General features: G+C 57.1%; 1 protein-coding gene and 1 pseudogene across 12 annotated transcripts; one reads left to right on the top strand and one right to left on the bottom strand.

The window, feature by feature from the left end:
- Positions 1–141: 141 nt before the first annotated feature.
- Positions 142–15,384, bottom strand: SLC16A5 (solute carrier family 16 member 5). Of its 12 annotated transcripts, none has more exons than XM_054510710.2 (6): positions 14,011–14,148; positions 10,905–11,371; positions 10,417–10,652; positions 7,370–7,513; positions 2,728–3,537; positions 142–1,726 (listed from the first exon to the last, which is right to left on the bottom strand). In XM_054510710.2, the coding sequence occupies exons 3-6, from the start codon at positions 10,613–10,615 to the stop codon at positions 1,476–1,478; spliced, it is 1,404 nt and encodes a 467-aa protein (XP_054366685.1). In that variant the 5' UTR covers positions 10,616–10,652; positions 10,905–11,371; positions 14,011–14,148; the 3' UTR covers positions 142–1,475. The 12 variants fall into 12 exon arrangements, with proteins under 12 accessions (XP_054366685.1, XP_064438465.1, XP_045744451.1 ...); XM_064582395.1 differs by having other exon boundaries at positions 11,120–11,371; XM_045888495.3 differs by lacking the exons at positions 10,417–10,652; positions 10,905–11,371 and adding an exon at positions 15,252–15,384 and having other exon boundaries at positions 14,011–14,195.
- On the top strand, positions 5,222–5,537 carry LOC123853787 (protein BEX2-like; annotated as a pseudogene).
- Positions 15,385–15,744: the final 360 nt, after the last annotated feature.

Below are 15,744 nucleotides of genomic sequence, written 5' to 3'. Positions count from 1 at the left end.
TCCCAGCTCAGAGCCCTTTGCTTCACCTCTGCACTACTTTATTTGACCATAAGGGGGCACTCATGGCAGGATCCTGGAGAAGACAGTACTTCCCAAGGATGCTTACTCACACCAGCTGGGCCCGAGAAGGCTAGAGTCAGGTCATGAAAATAAAATTTATTTTCCTGATAAGGCTTTCTTGTCAGAGCCTGGTTGAGCCTGAATCAACAAACAAGGCCTTGGGTCACAGCAGCCCCTGCTGAGCAGGGAGAACTGAAGGGGGAGGGGAGGGACTTACTCAAGGCCTGTTTTCCAGCTTCATTAGTTCACAGGGTTTATAACCTGCTACATACGGGAAGGTTTTTTGTGTGTAATTCAAACAAACTCTGTTTTTCCACTGCCTCAGGTGGTACCCTGCTGGGACAAGCTTGGAGTGATGACCTCAGGGACCAGTACCAGCAAAAAGAGGATGTGTGTGGGGAGCACTGATCTCCATGCCACAGGAACAGGCCCCCTGGGAGTGGAGGTGGGCTGGCAGCTGGCCCAGCCGGCTACTTACCCCAGGGTGGACACCTCTGACACAGTAGGGAGAGGGAGTGAAAGGCTTCTGCTGCAAAAGCAGCTCCATTTTCCCAGAGGTCTCACGCCCTGCCTAGCAATCCTTCCGTTCCGCTGCTCACGCAAATGTCAGGCTTCCCCCTACCCCAGCACTCAGCTTCATGACCAAGATACAAGGTGGGGGCACTGGAGGGAGGGACACTGTAGAGCAGGCCCTGCTGAGTGCAGGGGACCCCTCAGACTTCATTGATTCTAGGACCCAAGCCAAGGGCTCCCCTCCAGTTCTTTGCTCAGACACCAGGATGGGTCCTCTACCCAACCGTTAATCTGTCCGTGTCCTGGGTCCACGCCAACCCCTCAGCCCGGCCCTCCCCCACTGCCGGTCACAGCTCATTCTTTCAGGAGGTTCTTCTTCTCAAGCTTCCAGTCAGCGTGAGGCCCGGCAACCTGTGCTGGGGGCCGCCCTGAGGGCAAGGGCTGGGGCCCTTGGGAAGAAAGGGGGTGGAGGGCCTTCCAGGAGGGGTGAACTCTTTGGAACTGTCTGGAGGCCGGAGAAGGACAAAGAGTCACATCAGAGACATCCACACTAGACTGGAGGGTCCAGTGTGTTGAGTGGCAGCAGAAGTACTGGGCAGCCAGCTGAGCCAAGCCGGCTGTGACAGACCCAAGCAGGGCTTAGACTCACTTTCCTGGGCTCCAGGTATGCTGGTACCCCAAAGAAAAGGTCAGGAGGACCCGCTCCTGGATTCTGCCGGTTGGAAGGAGCCCTGAGTCTTTGGAGGCCAGCCTCCAAGGTCCCAGCTCCTGGCTGACTCCCGGTGTGCAGAGCCTGGATGGCTTTTTGCTTCGGGCTTCCTGGGCAGCCCCTCACCCCAGCCCCTAGCAGCTGGACATCACATTCCTGGGCTGCGGAGGTGGTCACTCACTGACCTCAGGGCTCAGACGCTGGTCACATACATGACCTCGGTGTATAGCTGCTTCTTGGAATCACATGAGTCCTCCGCCATGAGGCCCTGCTCTGAGGCAGCCTCCGTGATGGCTCCTTCTGCCTTAGCCTGCTTGTCTGGCCTCTCTTTCTTCTGAAGGGCACAGAAGCTGCCACCCATAAAGAGGGCAGCTGATATGAGGAAGAAGCTGGACATGTAGAAAACGTAGCTAAAGTTGTTGTCGGTGGTGTCCAGGAGGAGCCCTGGGGGACAGAGAGCAAGTTAGGCCACTGTCTGGGGCTACCAAGCCTCCCTCCCAGTAACTTGTGTGCTCTCTGAGAGCAGGGATTTTATTTCAGGCTCTGCTGTATCCCCAGTAGGAGCCACTGTGGCTGGCCCCTAGGAGACACTCAGCAGAGATCTGTTGAATCAAAGAAGAGGAAACACTAAGCCTGCTCTCCAGGGGGCAGGAAGAGCCCTTGGGCCAGAAGGGCACCTCAGGGCATGTCTCCCTTACCCTTGGTGGCAGGAAGCCCAGCACACAAGGGCCAGGAGTCTGGGATAGCTGCTCAGCTACACCTGGGCCCTCCCATACGTCTCTGCTCCCACATCTGTTTGTTTCCCTCCTGGCACAAGTCACCACGCTGAGCACAAACGTGTCTCTGCTTTAATTCCTGACTCTCCCACCAGAAGAAGGTCAGCCCTGAGAGGTGGGGACTGGGCCTCTGTGTTCAGCCATGCCCACCAGGGACAGGCACAGGAGAACCAGTGGTTAAGGCAGGTGTTCTTGTCTGCATTTTGCAGATGACACTGTGGCTCAGAGAAGGAAAGTGACTTGCCTGGTTCCCACAGGCAGGAAGTGGGACAGCCAGGATGTTCATCACGGCAAACGTGCACAGTTTTCTGCTCTGTGCCGGGCTCTCTGCTGAGCTCTTTGCTATATAACTGTGATCCTCACAACAAGCCTACAGGGTAGATTCTATTATCATCCCCACTTTGCTGATAAGAAAACAGAGGTACAGAGAGGAAGACGAAGGACTCAGGCAAGTCTGGTATAAAAATCCTTACTTTAACTGTTCATACCCTGGGCGCCAGCTGGGGAACAGCCTGCATCTTGGAAAATCACAGATTCCAAGTCCCCACCCCTGGAGATGCTGATGGCACCCAAATCTGCTCAGACCGTTCCCCTTTGCCCTGTCTCCATATCCTGCCCACCCAGGCCACACCCGTGTACACCTGGCCGCCCTCCCTCCTGGGGCCTCACCAGCCAGTGGCGGGGAGATGAGAATGGAGATGCTCTCCAGGATGGTGAAGAGGCCCAGGGCGCTGGAGAACCGATCCATGGGGACAATATCCATGAGGACCTGGAAGAGGAGGGCCCCAATGCCACTCATGGACACGCTGTACACCAAGCAGTAGCCCACCAACACCCGGAAGTCGGCCGACGCGGCGCACACCAGGTTGGTGAGGCCATTGAGCAGGGCTGCCAGGCTGAACAGGTACTTCCGGTGGCCAGCAAAGTCCCGCCGGCCTGCCACCAGCCCGGCCATGGGCCGCAGGAAGATGTTGCTAAAGCCAATGATGGAGATGAGCAGGGCTGCCCTGTGTTCATCCACCCCATGCCACATGGCATATGGCACCAGGAAGACGTGCGGCAGCGGAAAACCCAGGATCATCCACATAACACCCAGCGTGTACACTCGGTAGCCCGCATTGTGCCGCAGGATATCAAAGGCCAGGTGGCGCTGGATGGCCCGACCACACGCTGCCAGGCAACTGGTAGCAGGTGTCTTGGAAGGTGGAGGGGGGCCTTCTGTGGTCTCAGGGGCTGCGCTGGTGGCCACGGGCCTCAGAACGGCTCCACAGACACAGCAGTGGAGAAAAACGCCGCCGAAGACAAGGAAGGTGCCCCTCCAGCCCAGATCTTCCAGGAGGTAGCGGGAGAGCAGTGGCCAGAGCGTGATGCCCAGGGAGACGCCCACCGAAGCCAGTGCGTTGGCCAGCGCCCGATGGCGGGAGAAGTAGAAGCCCAGCACGGTGATGCTCGACTGGAAGCTGAAGCACATGCCCAGGCCTGTGGTGGGAGGGAAGAGACCGGCTCAAGGGCGTTCTGGGGCCTTCCACCCGTACCCAGAGAGGGGTCATGGGGTCATGCTCCATGTCTGCCCTCCTTCTGTTCGAGCCCAGACCCACTTCCAGGTCCCCAGGGGCTGAAGAAGGGAATAGCCTGCCTTGCCACCCCCTTAGAAACATCCACTCTGCCCTCCCAAGGCTGCCAGGGGCACACCTGTCCCCTTTGCACAGCACTAGGGTGATCTTTAAAAAACCTAAACTGGGGGGCGCCTGGCTGGCTCAGTCGGTGAAGCATCTGCCTTCAGCTCAGGTCAGGATCTCAGGGTCCTGGGATTGAGCCCCGTGTTGGGCTCCCTGCTCAGTGGGGAGTCTGCTTCTCCCTCTCCTTGTCCCTCTGCCCCTCCCCTAGTGCTTGTGCTCGCTCTCTCTCAAATAAATAAATAAAATCTTAAAAAAATAAATAAACAAAATAAAAACCTAAATTGGGGTAAGTTTCTTCCCTAACACTCTTCAAGGACTTCCCATTATGCCTAGAAAAAAATGCCACCGTATTTACTATGCCCTGGAAGGCTCTGTACGGTCTGGCCCCTGGTCATCTCTTGGGTGCCATCTCAGGCCATTCTCTGTCACTCACCATGATTGAGCCACATCAGCTTCTCTCTCTTCCTCTGGACACCAAGCTGCCCCCCACAGCTGAACATTTTGGGAGAGAAAGCTCACGGCCACACCATGACCACAAGCCTCAGGCGGGCTCTCGGGCCCCTACGATGCCACTGTCCGTTTTCCCTCCCACCCTCCTAGATGACCACCAGTCCTTCTCTATGCACCCTCCCCTCCCCCCGCCTCACCCCCAGCTGACCACCTGCCTTCCATCTGTAAAACTGGACTGTCTGTCCCTACTGCCAGCCAAGGCCAACCCTCCACTTACGCCCTTCCTCTTGTCTACTCAAAGGCGTCTACTCAAAGGCGTATCCCTTCAGCAATTTCCCTCTCCTGCACCACCCACTTTCTCCTCTTTGCCAGATCATTCTCGACTTCATTGTTATTTCTCCCATTAAAAACAAAACAAAGGGCACCTGGATGGCTCAGTCAGTGAAGCATCTGGCTTTGGCTCAGGTCATGATTTCGGGGTCCTGGGATCGAGCCCGGAGGTTGGGCTCCCTGCTCAGTGGGGAGTCTGCTTGTCTCTTTCCATTTCCCTCTGCCTCTCCCCCTGCCCCCCACTCGTGCTCTCTCTGTCTCAAATAAATAAAATCTTTTTTAAAAAGCAAAACAAAAGCAAACAAAAAAACAAAACAGAGATCTGGCCATGGCTTGCTCCCGCTCCCTTCTCGGTACCTGCTCCTGGTGGCCCCGAGGGTCTGTGGGTCAGGGGTGACCCCAAAAAGTAGGAGACGGAGGGGGAGCAGGCGTGCAGATGGAAGTGTCTCTGGGGCTCATTCTTTTTTTTTTTTTTTTTTAAAGATTTTATTTATTTGACAGAGAGAAGAGCAGGGGGAGAGGGAGAAACAGGCTCTCCGCAGAGCAGAGAGCCCGATGCGGGACTCGATCCCAGGACCCCGAGATCATGACCCGAGCCGAAAGCAGACGCCCAACTGACTGAGCCACCCAGGCGCCCCTGGGGGTCATTCTTGCTGCTGTGTTCTTGGGAGGAGCAGGAGACCACAAGGAGGGGCCCAGGAGCAATGGCGTCCAAAGAGGAACAGGCGGTACAAAACGTCAACCAGGAAAATTCAGGAAAGGATGAAAAGGAGCAAGGTGCTAATGAAGAAGCCTTGGTCCTCCCTTTGGAAGCTGGTGAATGTCGTGTGCCTCCGTACGTGGTTCCATCCTGCAGTACAGGTGGGACCTGCGTCAGAGGCTTGGAGAGCCACAGAGCCACAGGCAAGGGTGAGAGGAGGCGAGGCAGCAGAGGGAAAAGCAATCTGGTCGTGGTCTGCAGGCAGTTAACACTGACCCTCTTCACCACGACTGGATGAGGAGTTCGGCCTGATGCCTTGAGTCCTGATGTTCTCCCTCAAGTTCATAGGAAGACAGACCTGCTTTCTAAAATTACATGTTCATGATGGACCTTTCCCATCAACCCTTTGGTCTTACATGTTTCTTGTGGGTCTCCTGTTACCAGCTCCTTCCTGAATGTGGGTGGGGGTTTTTGTGTGTTTGTTTTTATTTTAAGTAGGCTCTTTGCCTAATGTGGGGCTTGAACTCATGACCCTGAGATCAAGAGTCACATGCTCTACCGACTGAGCCAGCCAGGTGTCCTTGAATGTTGTATTTTGACTCAGTCTGTAAGATTCTATCAGCCGGGGAGTTTTACCCTATTGCATGGAACGATGCTCATTATATTTTGTGAAGCTAATAAAGCAGTTTAAAACAAACAAACAAAAAACCCAAAACAAAACAAAACAACCCCCTCTTGACTCCACAGCCTCTTCTGGGTACTGGCCCATTTCTCTGTCCCCTTCACCGAAATTTCCTGGAAATACTATTTATCTCCGCTGTCTCCAACTCCTTTGCTCTTTGCTCTTGAACCTGTTGCAATCAGACTTTCGCCCTCACCTTTGGTCCAGACTTGCTCTTATCAAGGTCAGAAACCTCCACATTGCCAAATCCAAAGATCAAGGCTGGTCTCCTTCCATATGATCCACCAGCAACCTGACACAGCCCTCACTCTCTCCTCACTTTCTCCAGAAACATCACTCTCCTGCATCTCCTCCTGCCTGTGTCCCTTCTTCCCACCCAGACTGCTGGATACCGCAGGGCCCAGTCCTCAGGCCTCCTTAGCCACCCACCCATGTTCCCTCGGTGACAGCAGTATGATACCTCCTGTCAACATTAGAATGCCAGCCCTGTCATGATCCCCAACTGCTCGCTGCAGCCCAGGGCCTGTCCCTTAACGGCAGACTGGATGTTTCCACACCTGAGCTTCCCAACTGCCCACCAACCTGCTCCTCCCCTAGGTTCCCCATGGTAGTTAAAGGCTACTCCATCCTTCCAGTGGTTTGGGGCAAAAACCTTGGCGTCACCCTTCTTGGCTCCTGGAACCTTGGGTCATCCTTGACTCTTCTTCTCTGGACCTCCCTCGCAGTCCTGAACCTGACTGCTCCTCACCACCTCCATCATACCACCATGGTCAAAGGTACCGCCACCTCCTATCTGGGTTATGACCATGCTCTTACCTGTTCTCCTGCTCTTAGCGCCCCCGCCCCCCCGTGCACCTATGTTCAACACAGCAGAATGGTGCTTTACAAACGGCAGTTGGATGACGTCACTCACCCCACTGCCCGAATCTCTCAGATGGTTCCCATCTCACTACTCAGCCTTTCAGGCACTACTCCCCATCCAGCCTCCACCCTACCTTTGCTCATGTCCTTCACTGCCCCTTGGGCCCTTCCGGGCCTTAGCACTTGCTGTCCCTGCTGCCTGGAATGCTCTTTCCCTGAGAGCCTGGCAGCAGACTCCCTCACCTCCATTAGCTTTCTGCCCAAATGTCACCTTCTCTGCAAGGCCTTCCCTGACCCTTACTGCCCCGTTGAAAGTAGCAACCTCCCCCACCCTTGCTTTATCTTCTGCATGGGATGCTCTAGAGATTTTACCTCTTTGCTTGTTTAATCTCTGCCCACCCCCACCCCAGCCAGGACACCATCGCATCAGCTGTCCTGTCTTCTAGTGTGCTTGTCACCAACAGAACCAATCTTTCTCATTTATGTATTCATTGTCCTTCTCCCTCACGTGACTACAAGCAGCCCCGGAAGATTAGGCACGCTGCCTGCCCTTATGGCTGGCACTTTTTGGTAGGCACCCAGAAGTTCTCGAAATGGGCATACAGTCACCTGTGATGAATCCTGCTGTGAGGTAGAGCTGGCTAAGGGTGCGGCAGAAGGAACTGGTCACCATGCCCAGGCTGGCCAGTGCGCCCCCCAGCATCACCGTCACTCGGCAGCCAAAGCGTCCCACCAGGATGCTGCACAGGGGTCCTGTGGGGAGGATGCAGGGAGGGGCAGGGGTGAGGAGGCAGCCAGCAGGTGGTGGTTGAATGAGGAGGATGGGAGGGAGGGAGAGTGGGCTTGGGAGGGGGTTCAGCAAGAATTAGCCACGTGGCTTGAAGAGCACAGCCCTGGGGCCTTGTAGGCCTAGATTTTGATTGCTACCCGGCCACAGGCTGGCAAACTCAGTCCATCTCTGCGCCTCCCCTACAGGAGGTCGCACTGGATGACATCTGACCGGCTGCAAGGGGAGGTCCTGCACGTGTGCAGTTTGACCCCCAACAAGGATCCGCAGAGCAACAGACTGAGGCCCTTCACTATGCCAACCTGAGGCTGATTCCATCTAGGTAAAATAGGGTTGGCTCATGACCTGGGTGGGATGCCCCTTGCTGGGGGGTCTGTCTCGGCGGGTGAGGGTCCCAGGGCATCAAAACTAGTGAGCACCTACAGCCCCTGCCTGCTTCCCATTCTCAAGAAGACTGGCCACAGCCTTCCACTAGCCTCCAACCTGTCTAAGGCAGGCAGCCTGGGGCCCTGGGCCACCCCACACCCCCTTGCACTGGCCTCTGGAGTGCTCTGGAGAAAATTGGGTGTGGTGCTTTCTCCCCTCTCCCATCACTTCCAGCCAACACAAAGTCTTGCACCCAGACGTTTGCCTTCTGGTGGAGAAGGGCCTGTTCTCCTCCACCCCACCCCCACCTTAAGCTGCTTTCTCACCGGCCCAGACCCAGAGCAGAAACAAACCAGTCCTGGCTGGCTGCTTCTCCATGCCTTGCAGGGCCCCATTCACTCGGTGCCCCGCCCCCAAGTACACATAATGGAATTTCTACAGTTACCCTCCCAGAGCACAGCCAAAGGAACAGGGAAAGAGAGAGAGAGAGTGTGTGTGTGTGTACGCAGTGTCTATGTATGTTTGGGGAGGAGAAGGCATGTGTGGGTGTGAGCCAGGATGAGTATGGGAGGGACAGAGGAAGTAGGCAGCCCACACTCAGAGATAATCAAGCAGAGGTGGCTAGAGAGGAAGAGGCAAGGCAAGACTCTGCAGGGAACATGACCACTGCCCCACACATCTTCCATCTTCCCCACCCCAAACTTTGGCCTGACTTCCGAGAGGTGACCTTGGGGAAAGCCCCAAGTCATGGCCCTGGGGGTGGGGGCTGAGACCTGCAGCTGCTTACCTTAGCTAGCCGAGGGCACTGGGAGGCAGGGTGTTTTCTTGGCCCATCACTGCTTCTGCCCTGAACTCACTCTGCCACCCCTAACATGCCTTGTACTTTGTGCTTACTTGCTTTCTTCATCTCTAAGATGCGTGGGGGCCGGAGGTGCTTGGGATCGAGGATAATTTCAAGTTTAAAATTTCTCTGGGGACGCCTGGGTGGCTCAGTCAGTTAAGCATCTGCCTTTGGCCCAGGTCATGATCCCAGCATCCTGGGATAGAGTCCCGCATCGGGCTCCCAGCTCAGTGGGGAGGCTGCTTCTCCCTCTGCCTGCCACTCCCCCTGCTTATGTGCTCTCTCTCTCTCTCTGACAAATAAATAAATAAAATCTTAAAAATAAAATAAAATAAAATTCCTCTGATACTCTGAATGAGCATGGGCTAAAGGTGTGTGTGTACGTGAGACAGACAGACAATCCTAGGCCAACTGAGGTGTTGGCATGCCCGCTAGGGGGTGGCGAGTCTAAAGCTGGTTGGGGAGTGGAGGTCCCCATGGATGCCTGTTTCCCAGGCCCTGGCGCGGACCCCTTTCTGGCTGCGTGGAAGGAACCGCCTGAGATTCCCACTTCTGCCCCAACCTTGCAGGTGAAAAGGTCACGCAGTCTGGCCTGGTCCAGGCCTCTCCCAGGGCCCTGAGTCCAGGCCTCTCCCAGGGCCCTGAGTCCAGGCCCCGGGGTGGCAGGTTCAGGGGTAATCTCATGAGGCCATCTCTCCCCGTCTGACTTCTCTCCCAGTTGGAGGGAAGGACCTGGAATAACAAGCAGGCTGCTTGTGCTGGGTGGGGAGTGGCAGGAGGTATGTAGGGAGGTGGAGTCCACGGAGACAGCAAACACACGCATGAGGAGAGCCCGGTGGGCCGTGAGATCTGGCTCCCGTTGACCAGAGCCTCCTCGGCCCACCCCCCCTCGCAGGTCACTCTCTATGGAATCTCCCTCAAGAACTCTCAGGAGCCTGGGGCAGGCCCCTGAGCCCAAGTCTATTGCAGGGAGTCTCCCAGGCAGCCCTGGCCATCCCCCTTCACTGGGGTCAGGGTGAGAGGGTCACATTCTTGGCAGAGCCAAGTAGGAAATGGGGGGGCTGCCTTCACTCGAACCTCCCCAGCCCTTGCAACATCCCTTCTGCTTCCTGCCCTGCCCCCATCTTGCCCCTCGTGTCTTCCTCAAGCCCCCTTTCCCATGCTGAAGCCCCCTTTCCCATGCTGAAGCCCCTGACGAGGTTCTCCAAATACTACTCGCTGGTGACTCATGGGATCCTCCCTATGATCCCACGTAGGAAGTGGGTAGGGTGTTGGGTGTTACCTCCATATCGCAGAAGAAGAAACTGAGGTTCAGAGAGATCACACAAGCAGCTCTTCCTCAAGTCTGTGCTGAGTGCTTGGCACTCCCACAGTCTGCATCGATCCTCCCACGGCGACCAGCCACTGAGAGGACTGGCTTTGCACCTTAGGTACCTCTGTACCCTCTCCCGATCCCCAGCCCAATGCAGCACAGCCCAGCCCTGCAGGATTCCTGCCAGGGGCTGGCCCTGCTGAAATCAGGTGATATCTTAGGAATTCACCCCATGAGACAAAGCCTGTGGCCTCAGAGAGAGAGCTCCGGGAGGCCAAGGAGATGGTGGCTTCCTCCCTCACCCCATGCTCTTTCTCAACCCTCCCTCGGCCCCTCCCCAGGCTGCTCACCCCCAGCGTGGAGCATGGCTGTCAGGATGGAGGGGAACCATGAGGTCTCACTATTGCTGGCTTGGAACTCATGCTGTAGTTCAGTGAAGAAGATGCCAGTGCACGTGGGGAAGCCCAGAGTGAGGCCCTGGGTCACCAGGGAGGCCAGCAGCACCACCCAGGCCCAGCAGCCCTCTGCACGCTCCAGGACCCGGGGCATCCTTTGCCACGAATGCTGCTACCACTGCCTGGGCCACCTGCAGAGGGGACAGAACGGAGCTGCCATCCCCAGTTCACCAGCCACTTTCCCTGGGTGGCTGAAACCATCCCGCCCTCTTGCCCCAGCACTAGGCAACAGAGTGTACCGCCCCCTGGGAGGTGGCCAGAGGCAAAGGCGGTGGCCTTGGCATTTCCTTTCACCCACTTCCCAGAGCCAGCCTGGCAGGAGGGGCAGGCAGGTGAGCCTTCAGTGGGGCAAGGCAGGTGGGTGGAATTCTTTCTAGACTTACATTTGGTAGTCAGTCAGCAGGTGGCACTTCCTGGCCCAGCCTCGGGGGCCCCCTCCCGCACACAGCAAGCACTCAATAGCTGCTTGTAGAACTTGTAAAACGGAACAGATCTCTAGAGCCAGCGTGGTCCCAATGCCCCCACAGACATGCACAGATGCATTTTCCAACATTCATAGGCAGGCTTCCTGCACACAAACAGACTTTCACCACACAACCTGAACAGCAGCGTCCACCGTCAGTGCTGTCGAGACGGCCTAGGTGAGTAAGTCGGTGCTGGGTGTTGTCAGGGAGTGTACGCAGAACAGGGGCGCCCGGGTGGCTCAGTCGTTAGGCGTCTGCCTTCGGCTCAGATCATGATCCCGGGGTCCTGGGATCGAGCCCCGCGTCGGGCTCCCTGCTCTGCGGGGAGCCTGCTTCTCCCTCTCCCGCTCCCCCCGCTTGTGTTCCCTCTCTCGCTGTGTATCTCTCTGTCAAATAAATAAATAAAATCTTAAAAAAAAAAAAAAAAAAGGAGTGTACACAGAAGAGCTGTCCAAGGGCGCCAAACAAGCAGCTTTCAGGAAAAGGCACGGGTCTCATCCAAAGGCCCTGTGAAATCACATCTTTCGCAGGGAGCTCATGGCGGAGGCCAGTTCTACAGCGATGCTCAATAATGATCCACCACCTGTCAGGGCTTCTCTGAGCAACAGCCCCCAACACACACACACACACACACACACACACACACACAGTCACACATGGGCATATACCAAGATACACGCTCACAAAGACACACACACAAACACATACTGCATAGACAGAGACACACAGAACCACACAGGTACACAGACCTATATGCAGACACACACTTACATAGACACACACACACACAGAAAAGTCTAGAGACACACAGACATACAAAGTCACACATGCAGACGTGCCCAGACATATACAAAGAGACACACACGTACACTGATACACACCTACGTGGACACATGCAGACAAGCCCAGAGACAGACAAACGGACACAGACACATGCTACACAGACATACAGACCCACACACGGTCACACACAATGCAGACACACACATGCACAAAGGGTCACACACCATGCAGATGCACGTGCACACCCCCCATCTTTGGCTCAGTCCTATCTCAGTTTTCCACCCCATCCAGGTTGCTCCCTCATCAAAGAAGCTGCCATAACCAGGCCACAAAGCCCCAAGGCCCCTCCCCAAATGTGGAGCCCTTACCCAGTCCCCTCTGTCCCGGCTCTCCACCTGCTCCGTGGTCCCCTGTGGCCCTCAGACCGTACTCAGGGCTCAGGGCTCCGGCAGCCTTTGCCTCAGTGGAGGCAATGGATCCCTTGAGCTACAGTTCCCACAGCCTCCCTCCTTTTAGCCCCAGGTTCTGGGAAGATCCATGGAAACTCAGTAAACTATCAGAAACATGCAACCCCATCTTCCTGTCACGCCCTGCACTCCACACCTTCCCCGCCAGGCCCAGGAGCTTTAAAACAGCACCTAAATGGGATCCACCCTAAACTGCCTCCTTCTGACGCTCCAATCTCTTCTCTGGGCACCAAGCCTCCTCCCTCCCCAGAGGACCCCCAGGAGCTCTGCCAAGATGAGTGGCCCATTCAGCCCAGCCGCAGAGTGCGTGTGTGTATATGTGTGTGTGTACGTGTGTGGGGGGGGGGTTGCTGCAAGCACATCCTGCCATCCTGGCTCCTGCTTGTGGTACTGGCCCCAGAGATCCCTCAGCCCCAGTCCTCCTGGCCCGGTTCCAGGCTCAGGCAAACTTCAGATACAGTTCCCTTCCAGGATTTCTGTTCCTGCAGCAAATGGAAAGGCCACGGTGCAACCTGATCCTGTGTTGGCCTGAATGTCCCCTCCACACCTCAATGTCTCCAGCGCTGGGCCCTTAGTCTGCCCTGAACTGCCGCTTTCCCCTCTTCCTCCCAGAAGGGCCACCAGCCTTCCTCCACCGCCTTCACTCCCTCCTGCCCTACCCCTGTCACTTCCAAGTCCTGGGACCCTGCTGGTTTCCTTTCAACGGAGCACACTGTCACTTGACTCAGAGGTAGCAGGGCATCTGATGCCACCCAGAGAAGGTGGATGACAGAGGAGACACAGGCCCAGCTCTGGTCCTTTCTCATTCATGCTTGTTCTGCCCCTTTATAGAGAGGCCTCTTCCCCCAACCTCCCCCACCCCACACCTGAGTGGCCTCTTTAGTGCCCGTATTAGCAGCCGCTTCTCCAGGTAGCCCTCTGGGGACTTTGTCCAGGATTCTGACCTTCACTCTGCACCCACCCTCTGTCTATATCTTTCAGTGGAGCTGACTTTTCCAAGCCTCTCCTTCCTCCAGGCCTCTGGGGACAGTCAGAGCCCAGGAAATCCTAAGCACCTCTGCTCTCTCTTTGCATGCTGGGAGCCCTGCCTCCCGGGTCTGAGGACCCCTGGCCTCCCTCTGGGAGTTCCCCCTGCAGACTCTGCCTTCCACAAGGGGGCATCCCCTCCCAGACCCCCAGTGACTCCTAGGTCATAAACAGCTTTTTTGTCTGGTTGGTCCTCTAGCTCCCTCTCCTAGCAAGCTGGTCCCTCTTCAAAAACTAGGCTGCCGAGGGCACCTGGGTGGCTCGGTCGTTAAGCGTCTGCCTTCGGCTCAGGTCATGATCCCAGGGTCCTGGGATCGAGTCCCACATCGGGCTCCCTGCTCGGCGGGAAGCCTGCTTCTCCCTCTCCCATTCCCCCTGCTTGTGTTCCTGCTTTCGCTATGTCTCTCTCTGTCAAATAAATAAATAAAATCTTAAAAAAAAAAAAAAAAAAAACTAGGCTGCCGAGGTTCCAAAATCCTAGCCAGAGAGAATCCTGTTGGTCCTTCAAGATTCAGCCCTGACAGCACTCCTGGGAAGCTCCCGTGACCTCCACCACAGGCTGGACTAGGCCCCCTTCCTCTATTTCTCTCTTTCATTGTACTTTTCACACCACATTGGAGTGGATCATTCTCTTGTTTATCATTGTTGCCCCTCCTCCCCCGCCACCCCCTACACTATGAGCAGGGACCTCTTCACACACCCCTACCAGGCCTTGGGTGAGCACAAAAGATAACATTAATGTGACCCACCTGTGTTCCCCAGGGGGCAGGCAAGACCAGGACCAAGGGTGACCTGGCTTCCTGGCAGGCAGGTCCATTCCAGAAGACTCAAGCAGAGTGGAGAAGAGATGGGGCTGGGGGCTCTGGCTCCAACTTTGCCCCAGAAGGCAAGTGGTCTTTCCTTTGTACTGGGCACCATGAATCATGATCACTGCCTGGTACGTGGTTGTGACAAGGAAGGAAATGCAGCTGAAGACATTTCAATTTCACTTCCGGGGACTGGAAGCTCTCCACAGGAGCTGCCCACCTCAGCCCTCAGGGACCCCAGCCCAGAGTCAGAGTGACTACCTTCGTGCCCAAGTGGCAGGAAGCTGGGTTTGTGGACAGGGCACAAGATCAAATGGCATTTCTTGTCCTTCAAACATTGCATGCATCCTTTGGTTTGTTTTTAGGGCTTCCCATCTGAGGCCAGAGCCTTCACTAGGCCCTCAGAATCCCTTCTCTGCCCCTCTAAGCTTGCAGGCATGGCCATAGGAGGGAGCACTGGGTTTTGGTGTGCTAAGTGGAGTGGATGCAAAGGAGCCCTCACCAGCTCCAGAGCAAGCCCTGGAGACCCCCTCCCTTCCCAGACCCCATATCAGGCAGGGCCCAGGACACAGGGTGGCAGTGTAGGAGAGCTGCCAGAACCAGCTTGAGCTTGGGACTGACAAGCCCTCAAACCCCTACACTTGGCAGGGGCTGAGGAAGGAACTAGGTGTTCGAGAACTTCGTGAGCGGGGACAAGTCACCCTCTTCCTTTCTCTGTCTCCAAACTTGCCCCCACATTCCCGCAGGGGCCGGCTGACCTTAGCCTGGAAGGGGGATGGGATAGGCAACAGGAACGTCATGACCCTGCCATCCGGGGTCATTCCGCTTTCCCACCCTCCCCAGGACGGATCTTCCCTGGGTGGGGCTTCTGGGACGCCCAGGCGGCGCCCGCGTGGAGATTTCAGGCCAGGCCTGGCGTAGTGCCCGTGCCTCCCCCACACCCCAGGCCGTGGAGGGTGGGAGTGGCTCGGGAGAGCCCCCTCAGGCGTGGGGGTCCCCAGCCATCTCAGGCTGGGGCAGCTCAAGAACGAGACAAGACTTTCCTGGATCCTCAACCCGGAGCCCGTCACAGGCGGCGAGGGGCCCGGGAGGTCCACGGAGAGGCGCGTCCGCGACGGCGCAAACGCGGACGCCGGCGGCAGGGCATCTTACGGACAGTGCGGAGGCCCGGGGAGCCCGCTCACCGGCTCGCGCGGCCCGGCGGTGGCGCAGCTCCACTCCCGCCGAGCGCGGCGTCCTGCGGCCCGGCCCGCGAGCGATGGAGGAGGCGGGACGCCGCCGGCCCGCGGAGAGCCGCGCCCTCGGGGGGCGGGCCGCAGGGCGCCCGGGGGGCGGGCCCACCTCCGCGTCGCCGGCCGGCGGGGAAGGAGGCCTGGCCTCCGGGGGGGGGGGGGGCGTGGCGGGGCGGGGCCAGGGCTTGCACCCCTAATCTCAGCCTGGTCCGGGGCTCAGAGTGGCCTGGCCCGTCCTGCAGCCCGCCGGGCTCGAGACACCGGCTCCGCGGAAACATTTGCATGTGATTAGCATGCAGATGTTTCCTGCTCCCTCCGAGGGCTGGGGCTCCCAGGAGTGGGAAGGAGAAAGCGTGTGATTAAGGGGCTCTGCCTCCCAGCGGGAGTCGGGTGGGAGGCCAGAGCGGAGGACCCGTTCTTTGTAGGCTTTAGTCGCCCCCCCCCC

This window comes from Mirounga angustirostris, unplaced genomic scaffold (genome assembly GCF_029215605.1).
Source record: "Mirounga angustirostris isolate CCGP_5_RB_7025 unplaced genomic scaffold, mMirAng1.0.hap1 SCAF_17, whole genome shotgun sequence".
NCBI lineage: Eukaryota > Metazoa > Chordata > Mammalia > Carnivora > Phocidae > Mirounga > Mirounga angustirostris.
The sequence above is the reverse complement of the archived record's forward strand: the minus strand, read 5'-3'. Positions and strand labels throughout refer to the sequence as shown.